Source organism: Musa acuminata, chromosome BXJ3-9, assembly GCF_036884655.1.
Source record: "Musa acuminata AAA Group cultivar baxijiao chromosome BXJ3-9, Cavendish_Baxijiao_AAA, whole genome shotgun sequence".
Lineage (NCBI taxonomy): Eukaryota > Viridiplantae > Streptophyta > Magnoliopsida > Zingiberales > Musaceae > Musa > Musa acuminata.
In genome coordinates, this window is record NC_088357.1 from 7,270,099 (window position 1) to 7,297,909 (window position 27,811).

General features: G+C 41.8%; 3 protein-coding genes across 3 annotated transcripts; all 3 read left to right on the plus strand.

The window, feature by feature from the left end:
- Nucleotides 1–2,479: 2,479 nt before the first annotated feature.
- Nucleotides 2,480–18,672, plus strand: LOC135649981 (vacuolar protein sorting-associated protein 35B-like). Its single transcript, XM_065168998.1, has 22 exons — nucleotides 2,480–2,803; nucleotides 2,912–3,008; nucleotides 3,102–3,228; nucleotides 5,391–5,576; nucleotides 6,719–6,806; nucleotides 7,009–7,065; nucleotides 7,157–7,246; nucleotides 7,324–7,446; nucleotides 9,214–9,288; nucleotides 9,372–9,431; nucleotides 11,360–11,476; nucleotides 11,753–11,992; nucleotides 12,069–12,134; nucleotides 12,284–12,373; nucleotides 12,997–13,086; nucleotides 16,099–16,188; nucleotides 16,429–16,497; nucleotides 16,579–16,659; nucleotides 16,801–16,908; nucleotides 17,012–17,115; nucleotides 17,948–18,061; nucleotides 18,136–18,672. The coding sequence occupies exons 1-22, from the start codon at nucleotides 2,714–2,716 to the stop codon at nucleotides 18,341–18,343; spliced, it is 2,370 nt and encodes a 789-aa protein (XP_065025070.1). The 5' UTR covers nucleotides 2,480–2,713; the 3' UTR covers nucleotides 18,344–18,672.
- Nucleotides 18,673–18,963: 291 nt separating this feature from the next.
- Nucleotides 18,964–21,709, plus strand: LOC135648774 (amine oxidase [copper-containing] alpha 2, peroxisomal-like). The gene is made up of 5 exons (XM_065166710.1): nucleotides 18,964–19,723; nucleotides 19,978–20,362; nucleotides 20,443–20,556; nucleotides 20,736–21,277; nucleotides 21,372–21,709. The coding sequence occupies exons 1-5, from the start codon at nucleotides 19,308–19,310 to the stop codon at nucleotides 21,574–21,576; spliced, it is 1,662 nt and encodes a 553-aa protein (XP_065022782.1). The 5' UTR covers nucleotides 18,964–19,307; the 3' UTR covers nucleotides 21,577–21,709.
- Nucleotides 21,710–26,048: 4,339 nt separating this feature from the next.
- LOC135648652 (mavicyanin-like) lies at nucleotides 26,049–27,751 on the plus strand. Its single transcript, XM_065166529.1, has 2 exons — nucleotides 26,049–26,334; nucleotides 27,107–27,751. The coding sequence occupies exons 1-2, from the start codon at nucleotides 26,157–26,159 to the stop codon at nucleotides 27,517–27,519; spliced, it is 591 nt and encodes a 196-aa protein (XP_065022601.1). The 5' UTR covers nucleotides 26,049–26,156; the 3' UTR covers nucleotides 27,520–27,751.
- The last annotated feature ends 60 nt before the right edge of the window (nucleotides 27,752–27,811 follow it).

Consider the following 27,811-nt stretch of genomic DNA (forward strand, 5'->3'; position numbering starts at 1 on the left):
TAACCTTATGACTGTAGCTTCAAAGCAATATGTAATTCTGGCTTTCTTTATCTAATATAATGGTGATAACAAAATGTACAGTCTCAATATAGAGATGACCACAGCGAATGAAGGATAAGTTCATGGTGAAGGGTGTAGAATCCATGATCTTTTTTCAGTTTAAGACAATCCTAAACAAGCAAGCTAGCAAGTCAATTTGATGACCTGACACAGTAGCTAAAACTTGAAGTCAAACTCAATTTGATCCAATGAATGTAGCAGGTGAAGAAGGCTAATATTATGCAAATTGATCAGTAGTCTATTAGTTGAAGTAAGGATTTGAAACCCAGCCATACTAGTCGATATCAACTGGCATACAGTGATCCAATTGGAACCAGAACAGATACCAGGCATATAACCCAGTATCGGTTCACACAATGGATACAGCCTGTTTTTGATTGGTATCACAAGGTGTGGTAGGCATTATCCTACACCCCTGTACCATTGTCCCACTTGTTTGTCTTCTTTCATCCCCTCTTTAGCCTCCATTCTTCCACCAGTAGCACTCTTCCTTCTTCTCTTGATTTTTCTCTTTTTTTTCTTCAAAATTATCCCCGTTTTCTTCAATTGTCTATAAAGAAGCTTGGATTTAGAGCTCTTCTGTATAACTACAGAGTGAATTTCTTTTTATGAAACTAGTTCTTTGGTAGATCCAAACTTTCCTAAACATTTTTATGATATAATTTTTTGAACATGACATATTTAGTACATGTTTATTCTTTTCTGTAGGAAGAGATCACAAAGTTCTTAAATGTTGGAGATTAGCATTTCAGTCAAAGTCATGTCTACAACAATCATCCAATAAAATTTTCATTCTAAACCTACGGTTGCAATTTTTTACATGAAATAATAAATTTATTATGCATAGGACTAATAACCTGACATTGTATGAAAGTGTTATGTATTGCAGAATTAAAATGAAAACAGAAAATACATATTGATAAAAACTGCTAAACAAATTATGTGCCACGAAGCTTGATTATAGGGTCTTCAAATAATCAATCATCAACATACATGTCTGAGGTCAATTCTCTACCATCTAAATACGACATTATTTGTGTTCATGAGCTCAACAAGCCAGACTGTAGTGCTCGTGCTACATGCAATAGAATATAGGTTTTACCAATCTATGCACAAAAAAGATACAACATATTTGTCGAAGCAATTCACAGATGAGTTCCTGAAAGGGATATCCAAGTAAAGAAAAGTCCATATAATACAACACCACACAGGTGGCTTGCTTAGCAAGATATAACAGGAACTAGGGGGCTTCCATAGGCTGGAACTAATTGTTGAACTCTTACATTTAGGCATGTCATGTGAGAAGATAAGAATTTGACTAAAAATTTCGAGCATTAAAGGACAGAAGGCATGATTAGAAAATGCAGATGCTATTATAGCTAGAGACAGGTCATGATAGATTTGAGAATATGCTAATGACAAAAGGCAAAAGGTGGAAGGTTCCTATTATTTGTATTTTAAGACATGCTAGATTTACATTTCCAGCATCCCTGTATGTACAGTGTTCACAATCAGAGGTCAAGATTTCTATCCCCAATTCACCACGCATAGCAACCATGGAGATAAACAAAATAGTACTTTTTGGCAAATCTGAAATAGCTGCCCTATTCTTCCACACATGTTCATGCAACATCAATGCTCTCTATATTCGTCAAGAACATGGAATGTCCACCGATACATCTCAGTTCTTATACAACAATTTTACGCAAAAGGGAACTACGATGATAAGAACCGAATTTTCAAGAACATTAAAAGGGGAAATAACCTAACTCTCATTACCTGTAAGGAAGCAAGCACGACCATAGTCCGCCTTGTGAACTCGAAGGACATCATCCACGCTACTGAGCCAAAGAAGGCGCTAGTTCATCTCTGCCAGAAGCTCGCCACCGAGAGCAAAGATGAAGAAGGGATGAAGCGGGTGGCGGTGGCTGACGTCTGTTTCTTGGGAAAGAGGAGCCTCAGAAGGTTCGTGACGCCACTGACGGAGAACTGCAGCAACGGCGGGGCTCTCCTCGCATCTCGCCGAGAGGTGGAGCAGCGAATGGTGTGAGCCCGCCGAAGGAAGGCGAACAAAATCGTAAATAGAGGTAGCCGTTTTCCAAAAAGCCCCGTAACATGTTGGTATTTTCATCGATTAGGGCTTTATATTTTATACATTTTCAATTACAGCCCAAAATATCTACTATATGACCATCATACCCCCAGTACGGCCTAAGCCGGTTCGGTCAGAAAGTGCTTGAAGCGACAACTGAGACATGCAACTTTTCGAAAAACCCCCTATTCGTTGGTTTCTCGACCAATTAGATCCTCGTTTTGGCTTTTCAAATTTTCATTTAAAACCGTAACTATATAATTTGACTCTCATACCCTCAGAATGGTTTAAATTTCTCACTAAGTGGTTCATGTAAAACCGAACCGAGCCGAACCCGGGCGGAAGCGGAAAGCTCGGTCTTCCAGCCTGCAAACGCAGGGAACACCGATGCAAGCAGAGTCCCGTCGTCAAATTCCCGACCCAAATCGCAGCGGCGGAGAATATTAGTTGCAAGAAGAAGAAGGGGATCAAATCCAAGGTAGAGAAAGAAGACCGACATCGAGGAGAGATCGCCTCGGCGGCGCCGGAAGGAGCCCCATCGATCGATCGTAGGGCGTGGAGATGCTGCCGCACGGCGACGATGAGGAGAAGTGGCTGGCGGAGGGCATCGCCGGCATCCAGCACAACGCCTTCTACATGCACCGCGCCTTGGTTGGAACCCAATCCCGTTACGATGCCTTAATTGCTAAACCTAACCTTCACCATTCGCCCAACGTTATTCTGCTTCTCGTCTGACCCCGATCTTCTATCCTGTGTTAGGATTCCAATGACTTGAAGGATGCGCTCAGGTACTCGGTGCAGATGCTATCGGAGCTGCGGACCTCTCTGCTCTCCCCGCACAAATACTACGAGCTCTGTGAGTTGGGATATCTATTTGATCTTGCTTGTAGTGAATGCTGCTTGTGTAGAAGCTGGATCTTAATGTGTTTCTTTTCCGGGGACTGGGAAGATATGAGGGCCTTTGATGAGCTGAGGAAGATGGAGATGTTCTTCCGGGAGGAGACGGCACGCGGCACCATCTCCGTTATCGAGCTGTATGAACTCGTTCAGCACGCAGGCAACATCTTGCCCAGGCTGTAATGTCTATGAACCCTGCTCCGTTTCATTGCTTTTGTTGTCTATGTTTTGCTGATCAATTGAATGACATAATTGTCGAAAATTATTGGCTACCTTTACTTCACAATAGTTGTGCTGAGTTGGAGTTGGAATACTTCTTTCTTAATTGCTCATTATTTGCAAAGAACTTGAGCTATAATGCACCAGGTAAATCATGCAATGAGAAAATGCGAGTATTTGGTTGGATAATTGAAACTGATTTATTGTTTACTGGATTGATTAAGTAGTATTCATGAGCAAGCATAAGATCTTGATTTTTTGACTAATAAAAGTAAACCAATTCATTGGTTTCAAATGACTCCTAAATCATCATGCCTCAAGGGAATCGGAGATTATTAACAATTATATCACCTTTCGGTGCTCATTGAAAGCATAGATTGTCTCACATCTGGTAAGCCATCATAGATTTAAAAAGTCTCGCATCTGACAGGTGCATGATTTTTTACTTCTTTCCATAGGATACCCAAGTTGCATGATTATATATGTCATTGAGAGGATACACTGCTCTTTCATATCACCAACGTATTCTGAGATTTTGCTACTTTTCACTTCCCTGCTGCAGGTCATAATCGAAATTTTTGCCATTCTGCTCATGCTCACAATTCAACTGTTGCATTGTCATACATTATTTGACCGAACAAAGCTCTTAAGTGGCTAGATAAACACACTTTGATCTTCATGTTTCATCAGCTTCTTATATCCAGGACTTGTAGATGGAGTACCTAAAGCTAAGATGTTGCTGCATGTAAGTAGTAGAACCCCAATCTTGTCAACTATTCATATGCCTCTGTTCTAAATAGAGGGAAAACTCGATTAGATCTTCAACTTGGATACTTCTTGACATAAAAGAAATGGTTTGTTAATGAATTAAAGAAGAGTCAGATATGAAACTTGAATTAAGCAATCATTACAAGAATATGGTATGGACCAAAAAAACTATGATGTTTCTGAAGCACAACTCCATAAGAACAAATCAAATCGGTAGGCTATGAAGGGGGGTTCATGAGTATAAACCAGGACTACCTAGGGATGTAGGATCACATTTAGGGGTTATCATGTCTTTTGATGATTATTCTGATGGAGAACAAGAATGCTGAACTCTTCTTGGATCAAATTTGCCAATTTTAATGAGTAAAAGCAAGGTGACTAATAGGATGATAGATTAAACTCCTGGTAGTTGTTATCTCTTTAGCAAATGGACATCAGTGTTTGGTTTCCTAGGATTTACCAGTACTTGAACCGAGATCTAGATAAGATGGTGATTGATTTTTTGGTTCCCAAAATGGATCAACAGGTTTAAAATATGAAAAGCCGGAAAAAAAAGATAATTTGTTATGGAAGCAGCAGATAAGGCTTTAGAGGGTCTCTTCTATATAAATGAACCACGTGAGAACTAATAAGTTCTACTGATCTACCTCTAAACTCAGAGTTAACTAGCATTGGCTGCCTTTTAAGTTATTTTCTTTGGAAATTTTTTTCACCAAACAATGATTTTTGCAGGGTTATATTCAGTTTCAACACTTTTCAGAAACCATACCAAAAAATACTAGATGAATGATTGTTGGATCACTTGTAAGCTCATTTATCTCTTTCTTTTCCTGTTCTTGTTAACATTATGGTTAACACACAAGTGGAATTTCTTTTGTAATGAATCATTCTTAATCTTTAAGAAGTTAAAGTGATCAAATCACAATTAGTTCTCTGGCTACAGTGGTCTTTTGTTCATAGAGATCCATTTCAAGATCTATTACTGTTTTCTCATATATTTCTTCAATATGCTCTTCTTCATTTGCTGACCCTGATTCATTTCTGATGTTTTTGTAATGAAGCTTTCTTATTTTTTAAGAAGTTAAAGGTGATCAAATCACAAGCAGATCTCTGGCTACAGTGGTCTTTTGTTCATAGAGATCCATTTCAAGATCTATTACTGTTTTCTCATATATATCTTCTCTATGCTCTTCTTCATTTGCTTACCCTGATTCATTTCTTTCTTTCACTATGTTATTGCTGAAGTTCAATTTTTCTGTTTATCTGCAATGGTTTGGCTGGTTATTATTGATGTGATGTATTCTGTATATTTGTCTCGTCCACATGATTGAAGTTCAGGTTGTCAATTGACCAGGTATCTCCTATGCACAGTAGGATCTGTTTACATCAAGTCAAAGGAGGCTCCTGCAAAGGATGTTCTTAAGGACCTTGTAGAAATGTGCCGTGGTATTCAGCATCCTGTACGTGGGCTTTTCTTGAGAAGTTATCTTTGTCAAATTAGCAGGGATAAGTTGCCTGATATTGGGTCTGAGTATGAAGGGTAAGAATATTTCAGTGAATGACCTAAGCAACCTATCATTTGTTTTACTTGATTCTTTATTTGTCTCTTCTGTGTCAAAATTATTTTGAAATTTGTTTTGCTTGGTTAAATGATATCTGATAATTATCTCTGTAAGTGAGCTGTGGGCAGTACCTAGCAATGAGTAGACACCATGGAAAGGAAGGGGTAGATTAGAAGCGAGATGAAACATAGCAAAGGGTGTAAGAAATGAATAAGTCCATGAAGAAAATTGTTTTTTTTTTCCACAAAAATTCACCCTATCTTATTTATAATTTCTGAACAAGATATAGGCTGACTATATCTCATTTCAGATAAAGAGCCTCCTAGAAGAGAGGAACATCAATAGGTTCCTTAATCAAACTTCTTATTCATAGTAGATTACCACTTCCCTAGATATGATATATGCATCTATGACTTAAAAACATTTTCCTAATGTAATTCACTCTCTTTAATATAGAAATAAAAATACCAAAAATAAGACTAAGATAATATATAACTGATATGATTTTGACATTCAAATCCTTTGAGTTGATTTGCATCTGTTCACTTTTGCTTCTTAGATTCCACCATAGAGGTCTCTTCGTTTAGACTTTAGAGTGGTACTCAAGGTTCTGAATACCGATTGCAGTAGTACATACTGATGGGTATTTGTTGGCCCGACTAGGTATTAGTATCAAAAAGTATAAACCAGTACCAATATATATAGTTTGTTTCTATTTTTTATTGTTTTTTAAAATACCCCAGGTAGTATAGGTTGGTATGCTGTCAAGTATACTGATATTGTAGTGGTCTGATATATTACGAAAACTTGTATCGGACTGGCACTTAAATCCTTGGTGGTAGAGTTCTGATCTTCAATTCCTCTTGGCTTTATTTCCAATATGAATTTCATTGTAGGATACTTTTATGATGAAATTTCTTGAACCATAGAATTATTTTCGGTAACAAACTTTCTTGCATGAACTGAATTTCATCTAAATTATCTCTTCTGCCTGTCTTGTTCCTCTAGCTCTTTCATATGATTTAGAGCCACACTTCGAAAATGAAAGTTATAATTTGGTGGTTTGCTACTGGTCATGTTATTACTCATATTTGTTTTGATTTATATTGCCTTTTCTCAGGGATGCTGACACAGTTAATCATGCTATTGAATTTGTTATTCAAAACTTTACAGAGATGAATAAACTCTGGGTTCGAATGCATCATCAGGTTGGTTTTAAGTGATTGTCATATATATCAGTTGCTGTTGTCTATTTGTGCATGTATGATGCATGAACATATGCATGTCACAAACTTGGCATTTCGCTGTACCATGATAGCAATTATGTCAAGCAAGTGTTTTAGTGATTGTTAATTTTTACTCTTAGGCGATCCTGAGTTAAGAGCAAGAATTTGACTTTCTGGTCTGCAGGGGCCAACCAGGGAAAAGGATAAACGAGAAAAGGAAAGGAGCCAACTTCGTGATCTTGTAAGATCAGTACCTTAAGTTGATTTTTGTTCTAGCAAGATAGTAGAAAATCCATCTTTTCCTTTGCATTTACTCTTTTTCTTTCTCATAGGTTGGCAAAAACCTTCATGTTCTCAGCCAGATTGAGGGTGTTGATCTTGATATATACAAAGAAACTGTTCTTCCCAGAGTGCTGGAACAGGTCAATCTTGTTAATAAGTTTTAAATAATACTTTAGCTTGCACATTTTAAATTTTCTTAAAATGAATTGGCTAACAGGTTGTCAATTGTAAAGATGAGCTAGCACAACACTATTTGATGGATTGTATTATCCAAGTGTTTCCAGATGAATATCACTTGCAAACTCTTGAAACATTGTTAGGTGCATTTCCCCAGCTTCAGGTAGGTAAAGTAATGGTTGCAAGTCTTAGTTATTTTCAATTTGAGGTATTTTTTTAGTTTTATTTCTTATATTATTGATATTGATTACTCTTTATACCTAACATAACTTTTTGATTTGGTATAAGCTAGTATGTGCATCTAAGTGAGCAAATTTTCTCTTAGCTGTAGGATTTTCTCTACTCTTAATCTTGACTTGTTATAAATGTTAATCTGTTTTTGGTTGAAAAATACCAAGGAAAAATCTTTTAAGACAATCCAGTGGTTAAGTTCATATTTCACTGAATTAAACTCTGTTTGCACTGGTAAGACTATATACATTGACTCTCCTCAGATTTTGCATTGGAAGAGCCTCATGAACTGCCATCTTTTTTAGGTCAGTCATATTTCTTTCCTGTGTACTGTATGTGAGTTGGCAACAGAAAGATCTTCTTTGTAGCTTTCTTTCCCCTTCTCTTTTTGTATCGATTGACCTGGAGGAACTTTGAAGGTGAATCATGATGCTGCAGTATGGTTTCCTCTTTGTTTGTAGGGGTAAGACTGTATATTGACCCTCCCAGACCATCCATTATTAGCAAGAACCTTTGTGTTAGGCTTGCCTCCTTTTTTTTATTTTCATTCTTAATTTGGAGGAACTTTGACAGTCATTATGTCAAGGCGCAATTGCCATAAAGAAGTATGGATGCTTTGGCAAAGGTCTTCGTTGATATTCTACTTGTAAGGTTACCTGCTTGGTTCTGTTGACCTCAATCTCCTTCCACATACTCTTCCTTTTTTTTTGTCTTGTAGATGACACCTGAACATGATGGACAACCTCCTAAATTAAACCACATCATTATCCTTTCTCATGCTTTATTTGCATATGTTCCTATTAAAATACAAAGATCAGACCTGTCAGTCCAGCAGACTCATCTGAGCTGTCTACACTCAGCTCCTGTACCATTATCATGCTTATCTGCACTTATTTGGTCCTAATCATGTTAGGATGGCACTGAAGGAAGTCTCATCCAGTTCTAATCAAGTTAGGACCGCAGCTGCCTGTTATTGGAGCCCTAATTATTTTAGGACAGAAGGGAAGGAAGACCAATCTGGTCCTAATAGATTTCGGACAACATCAGCCCCTATAACAAAGTCCAATCCAAATAACTTTACGATATCAGGGAAAAAGTAAGTACTGTCGTGCCATGGTACTGTAGCACTCCGATACTGTGACAGTATATTATAAGTATTCAGTTATACACTATATCCTATTCGTTTGAGAATTAAGCCTAAATTGAGTTGATTTAGGAGTATAGTATTTGGTTATGAAGCTAGTAGCCTATGAATGTAAGAACCGTAAGCCTCTTGAGCACTCCCTTTGGTGTTTATTTTATAGCATTAAACGATCTTTTTTCCTTAAATTTTGGTCTTGGAAGATACTCCTGTTACTTGAATTACAGAACTAATTAGAGAAGTACTGGTTAGAAGATGCAAACAGTTCAGGAGATGCATTGTAGTCTAGGGTTCGGTATAGATTAATAATTTAAGCTTATTTGTTTTGTCTAGAATAGTTTATGCTGCAAGTTGACCTAGGTATCATTTTCTATATTTCCTCAAAGTGATAACTCCTCTGTATTATTATAAGAGATCGCTAGATCCTGTCTCCAATTCTGTGTACTGTTTCTTATGGACATATTATTATATTATTGTTTTTTCTTGGCAGATTAGCTCCTACTAATATTTGATTTGATAATGGAGACTGATTAAATTTCTTTCTCATTCTTTATTCAGCCAACTGTTGATATTAAAACAGTTCTATCTCAACTCATGGACAGACTATCAAATTATGCTGCTTCCAGTATAGAAGTGAGTTTCGTGACATGGTTCATGGTTGCATTTCACACGTGCACACACAAAACAATGAATCTTACTCATAGATAGTGCTGCAGGTATTACCAGAATTCTTGCAAGTAGAAGCTTTTTCCAAACTCAGCAATGCAATTGGAAAGGTAGTTTCTTATATAGCTCATGTATATCTCTTCTGAATTCTGATAATATCTTGCTGCCTAAGTATAGTTATGTAATGCATTCAATCATTCATGGCACCTTTTAAGTTCTTGTGCTTTTCTGTATGTATCTATATCAATTTGGACTGAGTCTACAAAATTGTTGTAAGATGTGAAACCTATTTGGTTTCAGGTATCTCACTTCTCGGTTGACTTTGTTGTACTGAATTATATTATTGTTCCAACATTCTAAAAACTTCACCTGGTTGCATCTTGCCATATGACATTTTAGTAGCTCAGGTGGCAATAGTTATATTTGGAGTCTGGGGCACTGGGTCATGTCAATGGAATCAAGCATTTGGAGCTTCCAATTAGTATTACCTAGTTGTGGATCATCTGAAATAATTATCATTCAGTCACTGATACAGGATGGTGGCAGTTTTCTTTGGTTCATCAAGATCTTTCAATCCTGAAACGTGATTAGAACTTAGAAGATATTGAAGTTTGAAGGTGAATCAAAGTTTGAAAGAGCTACAACAATTAAAACATTATTATATTGGATTTTGAAAGTCACATGGAATTAATGTTGATGATAAAATGCTGCTCATACTGTGTATTTGAACCTAGTGAGTATGGTGTCAAATTAAAAGTTAACAAAATAATGTTTTCTCTTTCTTGCTGGCATAACATAGCCTATTCCAGGAGTCAATTTTGAATTTTGAGCCTTGAAACCTTAAAATTCACTTTTGACACATGCCTTTCTTCTTGTTCTCTAAAAGACAGAAAAAAGGGAATTACATGATGCTTCTTGCCTCAAGAACTCTTAATACATTGGTATCTAGTAATTGTCTTTGTTGCTTATCTTGACATTTTTAAGGCCTTAATGATGGATCAGATTACTGAAATGTCACTTGAGGATGCATTTGGCTGCATCTGATAGCTTGCTTCTTTAGTTGCTATCCTGGCTTCATTGTAGCACCACTAAATTTTTTGTTTGCAAATATTGGCATTTATAGCATTTTCATTGTGTGCAACCTTGATTACTTGCAATATGACCATTTGTAACTTAAAAGCTGTCTTACTAAATGGTATTACTTGGTTCCCTTTTTCCTTCAATGGATCTATACGGCAATTGTTACATTGTTATAAGCTCTTGGCATGTAACTGAAGAAGGTAGCTTGCAGTAGAATATTAGACGTGTAGGTGTTATGAATTATGAAATACTTGTTATTTTCAGCAGAAGGAAAACCTTCTTTGTTCTTATTTCATTCTGATAATTCATGCCCAGCTATCATATTTCATCCTTTATGCGTCTAGTTGCTTCAATTATACATTAATATTCGTAAGTGTGAAAACAAGCAGTTGTTAGGCACTTGATTTAAATAAGTAGTTCAGTATTAGTTCCATCGTCAAGATTTTTTTAAATTTTTTTTTACAAAGTGATATATGATTGCATGATCGTGATTTGGAGATCTAGAGTTACGTTATCAATAATGTGCCTTTTGTAGCCATCCCAGCTCAAATTTTTTCCTGTGATATTTGTTGCAGTGGCAATGCCTGGCCTAGTTCATATTCATGTAGATTTCCTACCAGATACAAACAATTTTTTTGGGTGAAAATATAATACTTGGAATTTTTGTGATTATAGACTGGTATCATAGCTAATTAACTTATGGGAATATAAATTATTATAAGACAATTCTTGATTTTATTCTTTTACACAGACCAAAAAGAATATATGCTGCTTTTGCTGTGGTTGACTATTATCACACTTCTAGGCCATTTTAATCTTTTGTTAGTGTATGTCACAGTTGCTGGTTAATTGATGATGGTTTTGGTGTCACATTGGTTTGATAAGACTAGTGATTATGTGCAACAAGTCTGTGTTCTGATTATGTATATCAAGATTCTCAGCTGTTCTATATTTATAGGTAATAGAAGCACAGGTTGACATGCCTGTTGTTGGAGCAATCACTCTCTATGTGTCCCTTCTCACATTTACTCTCCGTGTGCATCCTGACCGGCTTGACTATGTGGATCAAGTACTGGTATGAGCTAATCATTTTGGCTGTAATTTCTGATGTTCATGTTTTATCATAATAAATAGGACACAAGCCATGCCTTTCTTGTCTGATGTATAATGACTTTGGGGAGTTCCTTTTGCATTTATGAAATAAAATGAACATCAGTCTCTATCAAATGTTGCATGTATGAAGTCGGCTAGAATTAAATTTCATTTGACACTTGGCCAATTAGAAAGCTATTTGGATCGAAATGTTTGTGAACAATATAGCAGCATATTTCTTACTTGCATTTGTCAACAGGGAGCATGCGTCAAGAAACTTTCAGGAAGAGCTAAACTCGAGGATAGCAGGGCAACTAAGCAAATTGTTGCACTTTTAAGTGCTCCTCTGGAAAAGTATAATGATATTGGTACAGCCTTAAAGCTTCCTAACTATCCCCGGGTCATGGACCACCTGGATAATGGGACTAATAAAGTCATGGCTGTAGTTATTATCCAAAGCATCATGAAGAATACCACCTGCATATCAACTGCTGACAAAGTAGGCCTTCCCTTTTATTTGTGTTCTAGTTATAAATGGTCTTTGGACAAATTGTAAGATTTTTTGATACTTCTAGGTTGAGGCTTTATTTGAATTGATAAAAGGGCTTATAAGAGATATGGATGAAACTCAAGATGATGAGGTAAGCATCGGTTTCACCCTTTTCCAGTTAGCTATCTCTTATGCAGTCAAAAACTTACTATCCTTACTTTAAATGTATCTAGCTATGTCATCAGAGCAACCTGTAAAATAGACTGATTTTCTATTTTGTACACTTTTCTCTGTATATAGATTGATGAAGAGGATTTCAAGGAGGAACAAAATTCTGTTGCTCGTCTCATTCATATGTTGCATAACGATGACCCTGAGGAGATGTTGAAGGTAGATAATGTGTTTCTTCCACATTTTATGAGTTACATATATTAGAACTTTCTGTTTGGTCGTTTTTGAGAAAGGGTTGTCTTTGTCAGTAAGGGATAACTAAATCCTAATATATTATATACCTTATCAGTATCTTGAACTTAAAATGTTTCAAATATGATAAATATAGTGTGCATATTTTCACTTATAAGCATGAAATTTCTTCAGAGTCATTATGATATGGTACTTCTTTTCATTTAGATGATAGAGATATTCATCTTAGCTAAAAAACAATATCTTACAAATGTGGATTCTCATATAAACCCTTTGAAAGATTTTTCGAAGGGAAGAAAAAAACTATTGCATCAAGATACTGCCTACTCTTGTGTTGTATATCCATTATCTTCATAGTACTTTCTCAATCATTCTCTGGTTCATTATCTTATCTATAAAATGTGACCAATTAAACGATTCATGGCAATTTAAAATAGGCTATTCTATTATGAAGTTAGAGACTTAGCCAAAGCATCTTATGAATAGAGATGTGACATTTAACTTTATTTTGTTGAATTGTTCACACCTTCGTGTCGATTGCATATACAAGTTATACCAGCTAGTTTAATTACAACTACAATGATTTTCAGATCATATGTACCGTAAGGAAGCATATTATTCTTGGAGGTCCCAAACGACTACCTTTTACTGTACCTCCCCTTGTCTTTTCCGCCCTTAAGGTTTGTGTTTAAAATCTTTTATCACTGTAAATTTTAAAGTTGCAGAGATCTTTTTTTTATAATTTTAAAACATCATTTATCATTTGACTCTTTTCTTTGTATATATTCTCATAGAGTATGCTTGATGTTATTGGGCATTTGTTGCTTTAATCTAACTGGTCATCACTGTACTGCACTAATGGTTGTATTGTCATGATAGAATCTTTGCATGATCGTTAGAGTAGACAATGATAACCAAGATAATGGTAAACAGTGCTTACTTACCTGTAAATTCTTCATATTATTAACATTTTAACATGGACATATTTCATGTCCTAAGATTGTTCAACAAGAAAAAACATCTTAAATTGATAAGCATGAACACATTTCTCTTTTTTTTTTTAAGTTACTAGTTTATGAAGAATGAACTGTGACGTAATCATAATGCGTACGCAATTGATGCTTCAAAATCTCAAATTTTTAGCTTATTCTAGTTCGTAAAGATGTTTTTGGGACTTTGAAGTATTTGTACTTTTTAATGTTGGGTTTGTTAGGAGAAGTTTTATCTTATTATAGGCTTTATCTTTTGATGATAAGATAAAGGTTTATCTTAGACAGTCTCAGTTAGTTTGAATTTGGAGAAGATAAGATAGAGCCATTGTCTTATTTAATATTTATAGTAGTTTAGTTTTTACTATATAAATAAAACCTTCATAGGCACAAAGAACCATCGATGAATTCTATTATGTTTATGGCCTTAATATTTACTTTCTATGATGGATGTTTCCTCCAACTCATGGTATGCAATTTCGAATGGTACCGCCCAGTACGGGTGGTACGTACCGGTCTGATGGCATACCGGTACGCGGACCGCCCGCTACCGGACGGACCGTGCTACAGTGCTATACTGTAGCAGCACTACAGTGCTACAGTAAGAGGAAGAAATATTTAAAATCGTTCGGTAAGTTCTGGTGTACTTCTCGGTACGCCGGTACCGTACCATACCGAGTCAACCTTAAAACACTGATACGGTACAGTATTGTATACTTTGCTCCAACTTATAGTCTTTTTCCAATCCACAGTCTTGTACCCCTCACTTTCGAGTCTTATTTCATTGATTTAGTCATCTTTTGCATTAGTATGTTATCTTATACAGGTTATGGATGCTATATCAAATTAGAGTGAGGATTAGCCCTACAATGCCTTTATATAGCATCATTTGGTATTCCTGCACTTTGAAAATCCTTGGGAAATATTCTATTTTCACATCCTACTTCCAGTCTTATTCTTCCAATCCTAATATTTTATGTATTCAAGTGATTGCAACAAAGAGAGAAATCAACACACCAAAAAGTCAATCCAAGAGGATAAAAAACTTTTAGATAATGTTACTCCACCTTGACCTTCAGGACTTAATTTGCTCTGCAGAAGCAAATTTATGCATCCCAATTGAGAAAGTTCTTGGTTTGAGTTTATATTTGATTTATAGGGACTTTGAAGTATAAGTTTTATATTGTCATAGGCTTTGTCTTTTGATGATAAATAAAATCTTTAGGAAGTTCTAGTTGAGTTTGAACTGGGGAAGATAATGTAGTCTTTTTACAATTAACATTTAACAGTAGCCTATAAATAAGGTTGATTGAATTCTCATAATGTACCTTGGGAGAAAGGATAAAAATCCTCGTTGAGTTGTATAGGGCATGCTGATATCTCTATGAAGTGGAAGGCACAGTTCAAAAATTGGCCTAGCCATATTCTGGGACCTGGAGCATGTCTTGGCATGGTACATCTTGATACATTTTGAATTGGCATAATCCTCATGGCAATATTTGACAAGTACAAGAGTGAGAAAAGAAGAAAGAAGGAAAAGGAAGGACTTCTTCTCTATGTCAAGAGATCTTTCACAAATTTAGCTAAACAAGTCATGCTTTTGTCGGAAACAAGAACTAGAGGGGAACCATCTGACCATAGATTTCAAGTGAATATTCAGGTCTCTACAAAAATTTTTAATCACAACACACTTTTTATAAATAGTTATTCAGGCCCTATAGGATAATTGGATTCAGGATTATGGCTGTTAATTTCTTTGGATCCAGGCTGTCAACAACCTAAGTGAAAGTTTTATATAAGTTAAATTTAAAACCAATATGCAGTCTGGACAAGTCGAACAAGTTGGCTCTTTATGTCTGAACTCAAGACTTGAGTCAAGAATTAAAATAATCCAATATAACCAGACATATAGATGCATTGGACTTAATCTGGAGGCTCATCTAGGCTAAATTTTTTACCCTTCTTTTGGCATCAAAGTGGCAGGAAAAGCATCCTTAATAAGGGCTCGGTGATATGCATCTACAGTGTGGTTTGCCATGAGCAATCATATAATAAATGTAAATGTATAACCATAAAAGTCACTCCCTACTGTCTCCTTATACATACCTCTGCTTTTTGGTGTCTTCCAGATGATTGACAGGCATATAACATTCTGAGGGAAGACTTGTGTCTTAAAAAATCATGATGATTCCTTACATAAGTCACTATATAGGTCAGATTATCCAATCTATAGTTGATTGGTAGATTTCTAGTAATTAATTTGTGGACTAAAATAACCAGTTTCTGCATTTCTTAGTATTGTGTAGCTTGGGTTTTTAGCCAGAGCATTATCATGCCAAGTTTACATGATTACCCAAAAGGTGCTATGTATAATCTCAAATTCCCTAAGTTGTTTGTTTGTATCAGTAGAATAAAGTGCACTTAGTTTCTTTCTTGAGTTTGCATCCACTATGTATTTGCTAAGTTAAACTGGCCTGAAGTTGCAAAAAAGAAATTTCCTTTTACAAAAAACTTGGTGAATGTACTTCTAAGTTAAAAGGCAACTCACCCAGACGAAATTCTTTCACTTGTCATTATCACCACTGCCTATTTGAAGAACCAGCTCCCAATGACTATAATGATTTTTTCTACCAAGTAAAATTTGTCATTTAAATGATTTTCTCTACACCAGTTAATCTTTAATGAATTCATGTTGTTCTGCAGTTGGTTAGACATTTACAAGGGCAAGATGGAGATGTGATTGGTGAAGAAATCTCTGCAACACCAAAGAAAATCTTTCAAATTTTACATCAGGTTACTATTTCTCTGAGTTTGCACGTTATGAATAAATTGAAAACTAGTTATCTACTATTTTATTAGCCCAGCTAGAATAAGCATATTCTGATTTGGTATAAAAATTTACACATGAGAGATTATGATTTCTGGAAAAGCATCAGTTGCGGCTTCATAAGTTATCTTGTCCCTTGTTGATTATTTCAGTTTTCCAAGTGTCCTTTGTGTTTCCCTTAGTCTCATTGCTTTAATCTGTTTCAGACTATTGAGGCATTGTTATCTGTCCCTTCACCAGAGCTTGCTCTAAGATTATACTTACAGTGCGCGGAGGTTTGTAAACTTCTACAGTCCTGAAAGTTTTTGCCCCATTAAAAATTAGGTTTTCCTTGGTAACTGGTTTTCTTACCTCAGGCTGCCAATGATTGTGATCTTGAACCTGTTGCTTATGAATTCTTCACCCAAGCATTTATTTTATATGAAGAGGAGGTTGCGGTAAGTTATCTATATAGAAGACCTTGTGTTTGCAGGTCTTTTAATTGAATGGACTATGTTATATTTGGGAGAGCATATTTCGAAGTAATTGGTCTTTATCTTTTGTTAATCTTACGTTGATTATAATGTTTGTTTGAGCAGGACTCCAAAGCACAAGTGACTGCAATTCACTTAATTATAGGAACTCTTCAGCGGATGAATGTCTTTGGGGTTGAGAACAGAGACACACTAACACATAAGGCCACAGGGGTAAGCTTTCTCATCGTCACGAGTGTCTGTCTGCTACATACCTTTGTGTGACTTGTTATGGAGTGAAGTTGTTAACCTGGCAAATGTTTTCCCTCTTGTGCAGTATTCTGCCAAACTTTTGAAGAAGCCTGATCAGTGCAGAGCTGTTTATGCATGTTCACATCTATTCTGGGTTGATGAGCAAGATGGCATTAAAGATGGAGAACGGTACATATTATTTCTTTTGACCCATATATTTCTGTTGACTCCTAGCAGTTTGTTGTGGGGTATTGGACTCCACAATGTGGTAGTCAGTCTACTCTGTTGCCAAACTGTAGGTCCTCCTACTTGTTCCAGTACCTTAAATGCATTATGCCTTTACCAAAGCTATAGCTGTGCATTTCCCACCGGTGTTGGTCTTGAACGTTTTAGCCATGAGTTTGGTCAAGTAGATTGATTCTAGTTGGTGTAGGTTGAGCCTTAATGTTTTCTGGGCCTTTGAGATTTTCAGGAACTTCAATTGAATAATTTTGGATCAAATCAGTCTATCTGCCTTTTTTTTAATAATAATTTTAGGTATTTGCAAACAAGTTTCATCCATATTTTTGATATGTTTAATTGAGTATATTTGGGTTGATTTGCAATTATTATTCTCTTAGTGAACTTAGAACAAGTTGGTCATGGTCATCTTCTTCTTCCTCTATCACGTATTTCCTCCTATTTCTAACCAACCTCTTTCTTCCATGGTTACCACCTTTGTTTTGTTCTCTGCGCTTGTAGCCATATTTCTAATATTATAGAGAAATCAATTATGACTCATCTATCTCTATGGGCCACAGGGCCTACATAAGCATCCAAGTGTTTTCGCAAGTATATTGTGTGTGCATGAGTTCATATTCATGTGTCTGTGCATGTCCTATTCATTCTTAACTAATCGGTCTTATCTTTATGAGGAAAAATAGTTCCAAAACTGACGAGCCTATACATCTTACAAAAATAATATTACTAGGAACCAGGGACAAAAATAATATTTTAATCCTCTTGCACTGATTTGTTCCAGGGTCCTCCTTTGCTTAAAGCGAGCCTTGAGAATTGCGAATGCTGCCCAACAAATGGCCAATGTGACAAGGGGCAGCAGTGGACCAGTCGTACTGTTCATCGAAATACTGAACAAGTAGCATTGTCAAAGCAAATATCTAATCTAAGAATTAAATGATTGCTTTGCTTATTTTATTATTTTCTTTGCAGGTACTTGTACTTCTTTGAGAAAGGGAACCCCCAGGTTACAAGTTCTGTGCTTCAAGGTTTGATTGAACTCATCAAAACTGAGATGCAAACTGATGGCTCATCAGATCCATCAGCTGATGCGTTCTTCGCCAGCACTCTGCGTTATATCCAGTTCCAGAAGCAGAAAGGTGGCGCTATGGGCGAAAAATATGATCCCATCAAAATTTGATGGCAGTGCATTCTCTGTGACAGCCTAGTCAGGAGTGCTATGTAACCCCAAATTTTCATTTTAATTGTCAAGGTGGTAAATAGAGCATTGTATATGCGCCGTAGTTTGTAAGGTTTTAATCTCATGCATTCTTTGGTGGCCTCACTCGTGTATGCTTTTCATTTTCTATTATTTGTCAGTGTTGGATGATCGACGAAGTTTCCTAAATGTCCACTTAGAAGTTTTGGATGGAATTGTGGTTAGACAACATTGGCGTATGTAATAATGTAATGTCTATACCTTAGACAATGGATGATCGAAGAAGGCGTCTGTGTTCATTATTTTTTGCATGCCACTGTCCAATTTGATTACCGAAATGATTCGATGGGAGACGAGAGATGTACTTGCTCATGGAATTTCTTCCGACCTTTTTCTTGCTGTGATTGCACGTATGGAATTAGCTATATTTGCTCCACGAAATGTTCGATGTCATTTCTCGAATCCCCAAATGCTGTGATTTGTTGTCGTCTTTGCAAGCACCCAAACTCCCGAGTCAAAACAACCCACCTTCCTTTATGTCCACATTTATTCCCACCTTCATTGTACCGTCACTCACTTCCCCTGTATCAACCACATGTCTCCCTTCTTCTTCTTCCTCCTCCTCTCGTTCGAGCTGGCCTGCAGCTACCGCCATCCCCTCGACCCCCTCACCCCTTCCGAGATCTCCATTGTCAGCAGCGTTATCAAGACCTCCCATTTTGGCTCGTCCAAATCGCTTTCCTTCCACTATGTCGGCCTGGACGAGCCCGACAAGCCCGACCTGCTTGAGTGGTCGTTGGGCCACCGCCGAAGCAAGGAGAAGGCACTGCCGCCACGGCGAGCGTTCGTGATCGCCCGGTCCGAGGGGAAGACCCACGAGATATACGTGGACATTGCCAGTCGCTCCGTCGTCTCCGACGAGGTCTACGAGGGATTCGGGTACCCCATGCTCACCTTCGAGGAGGAAGAGGCGGCCTCCGCCCTGCCCTTCAGCTACCCGCCGTTCGTGGCGTCGGTCGCGAAAAGGGGACTGGCGCTGGAGGACGTGCTGTGCACGCCCTTGTCGGTGGGGTGGTTCGGGGAAGCGAAGCAGGGGAGGCGGCGGGTGAAGATAGCGTGCTACCTCACGGGGGACACGGTCAACTTCTACGCGCGGCCATTGGAGGGGGTGACGGTGGTGGTGGACTTGGACGCCCTGACGATCGTGGAGTACGAGGACCGGGTGGTGGTGCCGGTGCCGGAGTCGGCAGGGACGGACTACCGAGCCGTAAAGCAGAGGCCGCCGTTCGGGCCGCAGACGAAGCCCGGCACCTTCGTCCAGCCGGAAGGGAAGGGGTTCGAAGTAGATGGCCACATGATCAGGTCCGAATCCACTGAGCTCACCCGCTCTCCCTTCCTTTTTGTCTTCTCTGTCCTCCATGTTTGCTCTCTCTGCTTTGCATGTAATTAAACTTGCATTGACTCGATCAACAATGTCGGCATCAACAATACGCCAATAGGTTAAGATGCAGATCGCCATAAGAACACCTTCCGCAATAACTTCTGTACGTTAATGCACACTGACAACATCAAGAGCAGATCATGGCGCGACTTACCAAGTTGGTACGAATCTGCAGGTGGGCAAACTGGGAATTCCACTTGGGCTTCGACGTCCGAGCCGGGACAGTCATCTCCGTGGCTTCCTTGAAGGACTCCGAGGTGGGAACGCCGCGGCGAGTGCTCCACAGGGGCTTCGTGTCCGAGCTCTTCATACCGTACATGGATCCGTCGGAGGAGTGGTACTACAAGACCTTCTTCGACGCTGGCGAGAACGGCTTCGGGCTCTCGGCGGCCCCTCTGGAGCCCAACGCCGACTGCCCGGCCAACGCCGCGTTCATGGACGCCCACTTCGCCGGCCGAGACGGGGCGCCGGTCCGGATCCCGAACGCCCTCTGCGTCTTCGAGCGCTACGCGGGCGACGCTTCGTGGCGGCACACCGAGTTCGGGTTTCCCGGCCAAGTGGTGAGCTCATCTACGTCCGAGAACCATCTCAGGATCGATGCTTGCATACGAATGGAGTATTACTGTGTGCGTTGCGGCAGATAACGGAGGTGAGGCCGGACGTGAGCTTGGTGGTGCGAATGGTGTCCGCGGTCGGCAACTACGACTACGTGATAGACTGGGAATTCAAGACCAGCGGCTCCATCAAAATAGGGGTATGAGAAAGAAGAGATGAGAATAGAATCATACAACGCTAATCAGATGTGCCAGTGAATGTGTGTTGACCGGATGCCACTGTGCCACCGGACGCCTGCCTTAGTGGCGTTGACTACTTTTCGACATCATAGATTCTTCTACCTCTGACTTGGTCTCGACTTCACGTTGATGCATGCAGGTGTCACTGACAGGAATCCTGGAAGTCAAAGGCACGCGCTACACCCACGCAGACCAAATCGCCGGCGACGAGCACGGCACGCTGCTGGCTAGAAACACCATCGGCGTCTACCACGATCATTTCGTCACGTTCCACCTGGACCTCGACGTCGATGGACCCGCCAACTCCTTCGTCAGGTCCAAGCTTAAGACCGTGAGGGTGACCGATGGCAGCTCGCGGAGGAGGAGCTACTGGACGGTGGCGAAGGAGACGGCCAAGACAGAGGCCGACGCCCGAGTGGAGCTCGGCGACGAGCCGGGCGAGCTGCTGGTGGTGAACCCTAGCAAGAGGACGAGGATGGGGAACCTCGTCGGGTACCGGGTGATCAGCCACGGCGCGACGGCGGCCTCGCTGCTCTCCGACGATGACTACCCTCAGATCCGGGCGAGCTACAGCAAGAATCAGGTGTGGGTGACGGCTTACAACAAGTCGGAGAAGTGGGCGGCGGGGCTTTACACGGACGAGAGCAGGGGAGACGACAACTTGGCTGCATGGAGTCGGAGGTACGTGACCCTGTTGCCAGAAAGCCATGAACATACGAGTTGCGTTTGTTCTCGTGATGGAGCCATGGCTGATACGATGGCGTGCTGCATGCAGGAATGCAGGGATCGAAGACACAGACATCGTGCTGTGGTACACTGCGGGCTTCCATCACGTGCCCTGTCAAGAAGACTTCCCGTTGATGCCACTGTTGAGCGGTGGCTTCGAGCTTCGTCCTGCCAACTTCTTCGAGAGGAATCCATTGATCAAGACTCGGCCTAATGGGCCGGTGCTTCTGCCCAATTGTTCCAGGAATCCCTAGAAGGATGAAGAGTGTCACGTACGAGCTGTCTCAAAAATTAAGATTTTATCTGATATAATTGAACCGGAGTTCTTCTTCTCCGTTGAGATGGAAGTCCGGCATGTGGATCTCAAATTGTACGCTTGTTTTAACAGTCACTTCTTCTCACTTGTTCTACATTCCGATGTAGCCATAGTTTCGGATCCACCAAATTAGGATCTGGAAACTGTATCATGATGATGTCCAAATGATTATTAGTGATGAGGGTAATAATAGCGATAAGACCTGGTCGAAGTCAGCTACCCCAGATGACGCCTCGCACCTCTGTTGGTCTGACAGCACCTGGACAACATGGATCGGAACGTCGACCGAGGTACATTAACATCCTACTCAGGCTCGATCCCTCACACCACGCCAACATCGCTGTCAGACGTTACTAGGAGTACGATCCTATTCCCTGCAAGCGGGCACATCAGGAAACAGTAAGCTCCCCTATAAATACCCTCGTGTTCTAAATGGGAAGGGGGGAAAGAGGGAGACAACAGAAAAAACCCTCTGTGACTATTCAATAACTTGATCGTCGGAGGGGTCGAGTCGAGCTCTCCCGACCCGACTTGTGTGCAGGGACGAAGACGGAGCTCCTTCCCCTGAACACCCAAGCGAGGAACCTCCATCCCCTGGAGAAGCCTGGCGAGCTCCGACGCGACCCGATCAGCACGACCGACCGCCTTGGCAACCTAGAGGGACGCCGCACAAGACCCTCGCTCATTCGGACCCGAACCAGCTGCGTCGGCCCCGAGGCCACGACGTAAAGTTGTTTACACCAACATTTAGGCGCTAGAATGAAGGCCGAATGTCGAGGGATCGGCAAATCGACTCATACGAACCTGTCATTGGAGGGTCACACCTGATCGGGGCCACAAGGGATCACCCCCCGAAAGACCAACCTCGAGAAGAGCACCCTGCCGCGACCTTAGAGCGCTATTGGTGAATATTCAACGACCCGGGCTTGTCGCCACCCGATGGTGCCCTAGCTGACTCGTCGCTCGTGTCGTCCAAGGCCTTTCAGGACCTTGTTCATCAAGTTCGAACTCTAACAAGTATGGTGCAATCCATTATCCCACTCGTTTCTCATTCGGCGCATCCACCTGCGATCCAACCACTGCGGCAATAGGAGCCGCCCGTTCGGGCCCACACGCCACTTCCGGAGCTTCCCACTTCACCTCGGGTCCGATCGGCCCCACTCAAGGATCGGGTGATGGCAAACCCAAGCGGTCGCTTGGAACCCGAGGCATTATCTTCGGATTCAACAGACTCCCTGCGAGCCTAGCTACACTTTGTTAGTCAGCGGCTCGATGAAGTGGAGAAGGAGGTTCTTAGGTCAAAGGGAGAGCTCGGGGAGGACGCACACCAAGGGTCTCCGTTCGTGCCCAAGATACAAGATCAGACGGTTCCCCCGAACTTCCGGTTCCCCTCTTTGGACGCATATGACGGCTCCATCGACCCAACGGACCACGTAGCCGTTTTCCGTGCCCAAATGGCACTGTACGAAACCTCTGACGCTTTGATGTGCAGGGCGTTTCCCACGACTCTGAGGGGGCCAGCCCGCACATGGTACAGCGGTATGAAGACCAAGACGATCGCCTCCTTTGATCAGCTCGTCAAAGACTTCGAGCTTAACTTCCTAGCCTACGCCCGGCCAAAGCTGACCGTTGCACTACTCCTCGGACTCAACCAAAGGGAGGACGAGCCCCTCTCCGATTTTGTAAATCGCTTTACAACACAAATCCGAGAGTTGCCAGATGCTCATCCCTCTTTGTTAGTGCAGGCATTTATGACAGGCCTGCGACCTTCCAGATTCTTCTGGTCCCTCATGGAGCGACCCCCCACCATAGTACCAGATATGCTCCAGCGGGCTAATCGGTACATCGCGGCGAAGGCCTGCGTGGCCGTGAGGAGGAGGAGCGACTTTTGGCAGCAGGCTCCATAGAAAAAGTCAAGCACCCGCGGTGGCTATCCGATGTAGTCCTCATAAAAGGAATCTAGGCCTTGCCTCAGTCTCTTATGAGCGAAGGCTCGGTATCTACCTGACCGCCTCCCGGCTCGTGGTTAGCTCCGGCCTAACCCCCTTTTGTATCTACACTGCTCGGCTGTAGACTGCCCGAGTCCACCTCAGCGCGGCCTGCCCGCCCGAGCCGTGTCCCTCGGCTGCAAACTGCCCGAGTCCACCTTAGCGCAGCCTGCCCGCTCAAGCAGTGTCCCTCGGTCGCAGTCTGCCCGAGTCCGCCTCTCTGCGGCCTGCCCACCCGAGTCGTGTCCCTCGGCCACAATCTGCCCGAGTCCGCCTCTACGCGGCCTACCCGCATGAGTCGTGCTCCTCGGCCGCGTGTTGCCCGAGACCACCTCTTCTCGGCCTGCCCGATTGAGTCATGCTCCTCGGCTGCGTGCTGCCAGAGACCACAACCTCTACTTGGCCTGCCCGATTGAGTCATGCTCCTCGGCTACGTGCCGCCTGAGACCACAACCTCTACGCAGCCTGCTCGCCTGAGTCGTGCTCCTCGGTTGCATGTTGCCTGAGACCACAATCTCTGCGCTGCCTGCCCACCTGAGTCGTGCTCCTCGGCTACATGTTGCCCGAGACCACTACCTCTGCGCGGCCTGCCCGCTTGAGTCGTGCTCCTCGGCCGTATGTTGCCCGAGACCATGCCTGCGCGGCTTGCCCTTCTGAGCCATACCCCTCGGTCGCAGCCTTCCTACGCCGTGCTCCTCGACCGAATGTTACCCGAGACCATTACCTCTACGTGGCCTGCCTGCCTGAGTCGTGCTCCTCGGCTGCATGTTGCCCGAGACCACTATCTCTGTGCGGCCTGCCCCGTGCTCCTCTGTCGCATGTTGCCCGAGACCACTACCTCTGTGTGGCCTGCCCACCCGAGTCGTGCTCCTCGGCCGCACACTACCCAGGGCCACCGCTGCACACCCAACCCTCCTTAGTTACTAAACTCCTCGATTCCCACACCCCTGGTAACGTACCGGCAACCGCCCAACAATGATGGTCTCTAAAGCTGAAGCCATGCCTCAGACTCCCCTTTTACAACAACCGACGCATAGCTTCCTTCGGGGGGGGAATATGATGAGGGTAATAATGGCGATAAGACCCGGGCGACGTCAATTGCCCCAGATGACACCTCGCACCTCTGTTGGCCTGACAACACCTGGTCAACACGGATCGGAACACCGACCGAGGCACATTAACATCCTGCTCAAGCTCGATCCCTCACGCCACGCCAACACCACTGTCAGACGTTACCAGGAGTACGATCCTGCTCCCTACAAGCGGGTATATCAGGAAACAGTAAGCTCCCCTATAAATACCCTCGTGTTCTAAACGGGAAGGGGGGAAAGAGGGAGACAACAGAAAAAAAACCCCTGCGACTATTCACTAACTTGATCGTCGGAGGGATCGGGTCGAGCTCTCCGGACCCGACCTGTGTGCAGGGACGAAGATGAAGCTCCTTCCCCCGAACACCCAAGCGAGGAACCTCCATCCCTCGGAGAAGCCCGACGACCTTCGACGCGACCCGATCAGCACGACCGACCGCCTCGGCAACCCAGAGGGACGCTGTACAAGACCCTCGCTCATTCAGACCTGAACCAATCGCGTTGGCTCCGAGACCATAGCGTAAAGTTGTTTATACCAATAATTAGTATTAAGAAAGAATGATTATATGTACCATCAAATCATCAACGGGGGTGTGAAATCGTACATCGGATTTAGGTGACATGCTAAGCGGCCAACTTCGTGGAGCCATAAAGCCAATATTCATGCAACGCTTCACGGATGAGGAGGATGTCATTGCTTTCATCACCTGCTGTTGCTATTATTAAGATCGTCGAGCACAGGCAAGCGTGAATCTTGCAATGTGCTTAGCAATCCAAAAGGGAAGCGCACTCGAATGCCCTCTAATTGCATCATTTTGCTGCTCTTTCAAATAATTCATAAATGATTAATTTAAACTATCATTATATGTCTTCCAACTCATAAATCCTCAGTAATATAAGATTAATCGTTTCTCTATCTCCACATGAACTTGTCCATTCGACATACGTCTTGTCGTTTCGCATCCAACTCTGTCTGGGGAAACGACGTGTGGAATCATCGCGAAGCTGTACAGCCATATATATATATATATATATATATATATATATATATATATATATATATATATATATATATATATACTTGTTTGACTTGTATTGACTCGATTTTCCATATCAAATTCCATAATTGAAGGCGTGATTTCAGTTTCACACGAGAATCGATGTTTTGAAATGAAAAATAGAAAAAGGAAAAAACGGAGGAAGGTTCTGGATTCTCATGACCTTGTTAAAGTAAATTTATGGTAATTATACTTTTTTTATAGATTTGCTTTAGAATAATAATAATAATAATAATAATAATAAAGCCATGAGGGTGGGAGGCTTCATAAAACGCACCGCTGCTGTTCCACCGACGTAGACCAACAGCCGAAAGGGTGGAGTGTCCTCTGTGCCCTGTTTGCTCCTTCGGCGCCCTGCTCTCGACTCCTCTGTCTGGTGCAGCCATGGAGAAGGTGTTGGCGATGGCAACGGGGTTGGTGGCGTTGCTTCTCGTCGCCGGTGCCGGGCCGGCGGAGGGTGCAGTTTACAAGGTGGGGGATTCCGCGGGGTGGACCATCATGGGGAGCCCCAACTACACTGCCTGGGCCTCGTCCAAGACCTTCCATGTGGGAGACACCATCGGTACCTCTTCTTCTTCTTCTTCCCATGTAGTCAGTCTTCTGTTATTGTTCTTCTTCCTCTGTTCTTGAGTTTTCCTTTTACCTTTATTTTTTGGGGAAGCTTTTTAGTTCCTTTTTTCTGTGGTTTATGTTTAGCCTTGATTGTCCGGTAGCCCTGCAGAGTTCTCGGTCTCTTATTTTCTTCTTCTTTTGTGTGGATTTATTGATCTCTGCTTTGGATTTACTTTTTTTCTCCTTTCTTTCTCTGTGTAACCAGAACTGTATGAATCTGCAACTATGTTCTCCTTTTCTTTGTCTCTTATTTTTCTCTCTCAAGATGTCATTTTTTCCCCGCCCCCCCCTAATTCTTTATCTTTGATGAAGCTTGAACAACATATGGTGCCTTTTGGAGATGTTTCAGTGAAACCTTGTCTGATTTATTATGTAATTGTAATGAATAATACAGAACGGAGCTACTGATTTAGGAAGGAATATGGAACTTTGTCTTGTTCGAAATGCAATTTAGGAATGTTTACAGATTATAGATGATTGGATGCAGCAGATTCAAGGTTTAAGATCGGACTGCAAGAGAATGCATATATTTGTTGCCTATCTCTTGATAAAATGGCATGTTAAATGAGAAGCTACTGCTTTTGCATCATCTTCTTCATCATGCTGTTTCGATTGCTTCCTTTGATTCGGTTTCAATGTTCTTTCTCGGGTGGCCTTCGCATGAGATCATTCTTCATGTAAGTCATTAGCCACTGATGCAACCTTCCCATGCGTGCGAGCAGTGTTCGACTACAACAATAGCTTCCACAACGTGCTTGAGGTGACCAAGGCCGAGTACAATGCATGCAACGCCTCATCTCCGATCGCCACATACGCCACCGGTAATGACTCCATCACCATCAAGACCAAAGGCCACCACTACTTCCTCTGCGGCTTCCCCGGCCACTGCACCATCGGCCAAAAGGTGGACATCTACATCCCCAAGTCCTCCTCTGCTGCCCCTTCCACCTCCCCGGCTGCTGCCCCTTCCCCAAGCAGCGGCAGCAGCAGCAGCAGCAGCGGTACCGGAGGCATCCCTACACCGGCAGCTGCCCCGCGGCCCAGCGCTGGCACGAAGCCCGTGCCACAGGCGTTTGCCCTTGTTCTTGCTGTCTTCTCCTTCGTTGCCGTGGCCGGTGGCCTTGTTAGGCAGTAGTGGTTGCTTGTCGTGAGTGGTAAGTAATAAGCTTGGCTCGTCGTCGTCGGACTGATGTGCTCATTTTTGGCGCTGTGGTGATTAGTATCAAACGATGTGAGAAACGTTGCCATGTTTACTTCACATTTGATTGTTTGTTGTTTGCATGTTTCCTCATGTCGCCAGTGACATGGTAATGTTAGAGTCTAAACTTTTGGTTGAGCCATTATAAAGATTCAGTGTGTTGTGATCACTGGCTCTACAAATCATTCGATGTTTCAGTGACATTTGTGGAATCCCAACAGAGCTCGTC

Excerpts from the sequence above, each read along its gene's own strand:
- LOC135648774 (XM_065166710.1), top strand. The coding sequence starts at position 19,308 with ATGCTCACCTTCGAGGAGGAAGAGGCGGCCTCCGCCCTGCCCTTCAGC. Across the intron at positions 19,724-19,977 it reads GTAGATGGCCACATGATCAG|GTGGGCAAACTGGGAATTCC; the intron begins GTCCGAATCCAC and ends ACGAATCTGCAG. Across the intron at positions 20,557-20,735 it reads GCGGCTCCATCAAAATAGGG|GTGTCACTGACAGGAATCCT; the intron begins GTATGAGAAAGA and ends TGATGCATGCAG.
- LOC135648652 (XM_065166529.1), top strand. The coding sequence starts at position 26,157 with ATGGAGAAGGTGTTGGCGATGGCAACGGGGTTGGTGGCGTTGCTTCTC. Across the intron at positions 26,335-27,106 it reads CCATGTGGGAGACACCATCG|TGTTCGACTACAACAATAGC; the intron begins GTACCTCTTCTT and ends GCGTGCGAGCAG.
- LOC135649981 (XM_065168998.1), top strand. The coding sequence starts at position 2,714 with ATGCTGCCGCACGGCGACGATGAGGAGAAGTGGCTGGCGGAGGGCATC. Across the intron at positions 7,447-9,213 it reads GTGCATTTCCCCAGCTTCAG|CCAACTGTTGATATTAAAAC; the intron begins GTAGGTAAAGTA and ends TTCTTTATTCAG. Across the intron at positions 9,432-11,359 it reads TCAGCAATGCAATTGGAAAG|GTAATAGAAGCACAGGTTGA; the intron begins GTAGTTTCTTAT and ends CTATATTTATAG.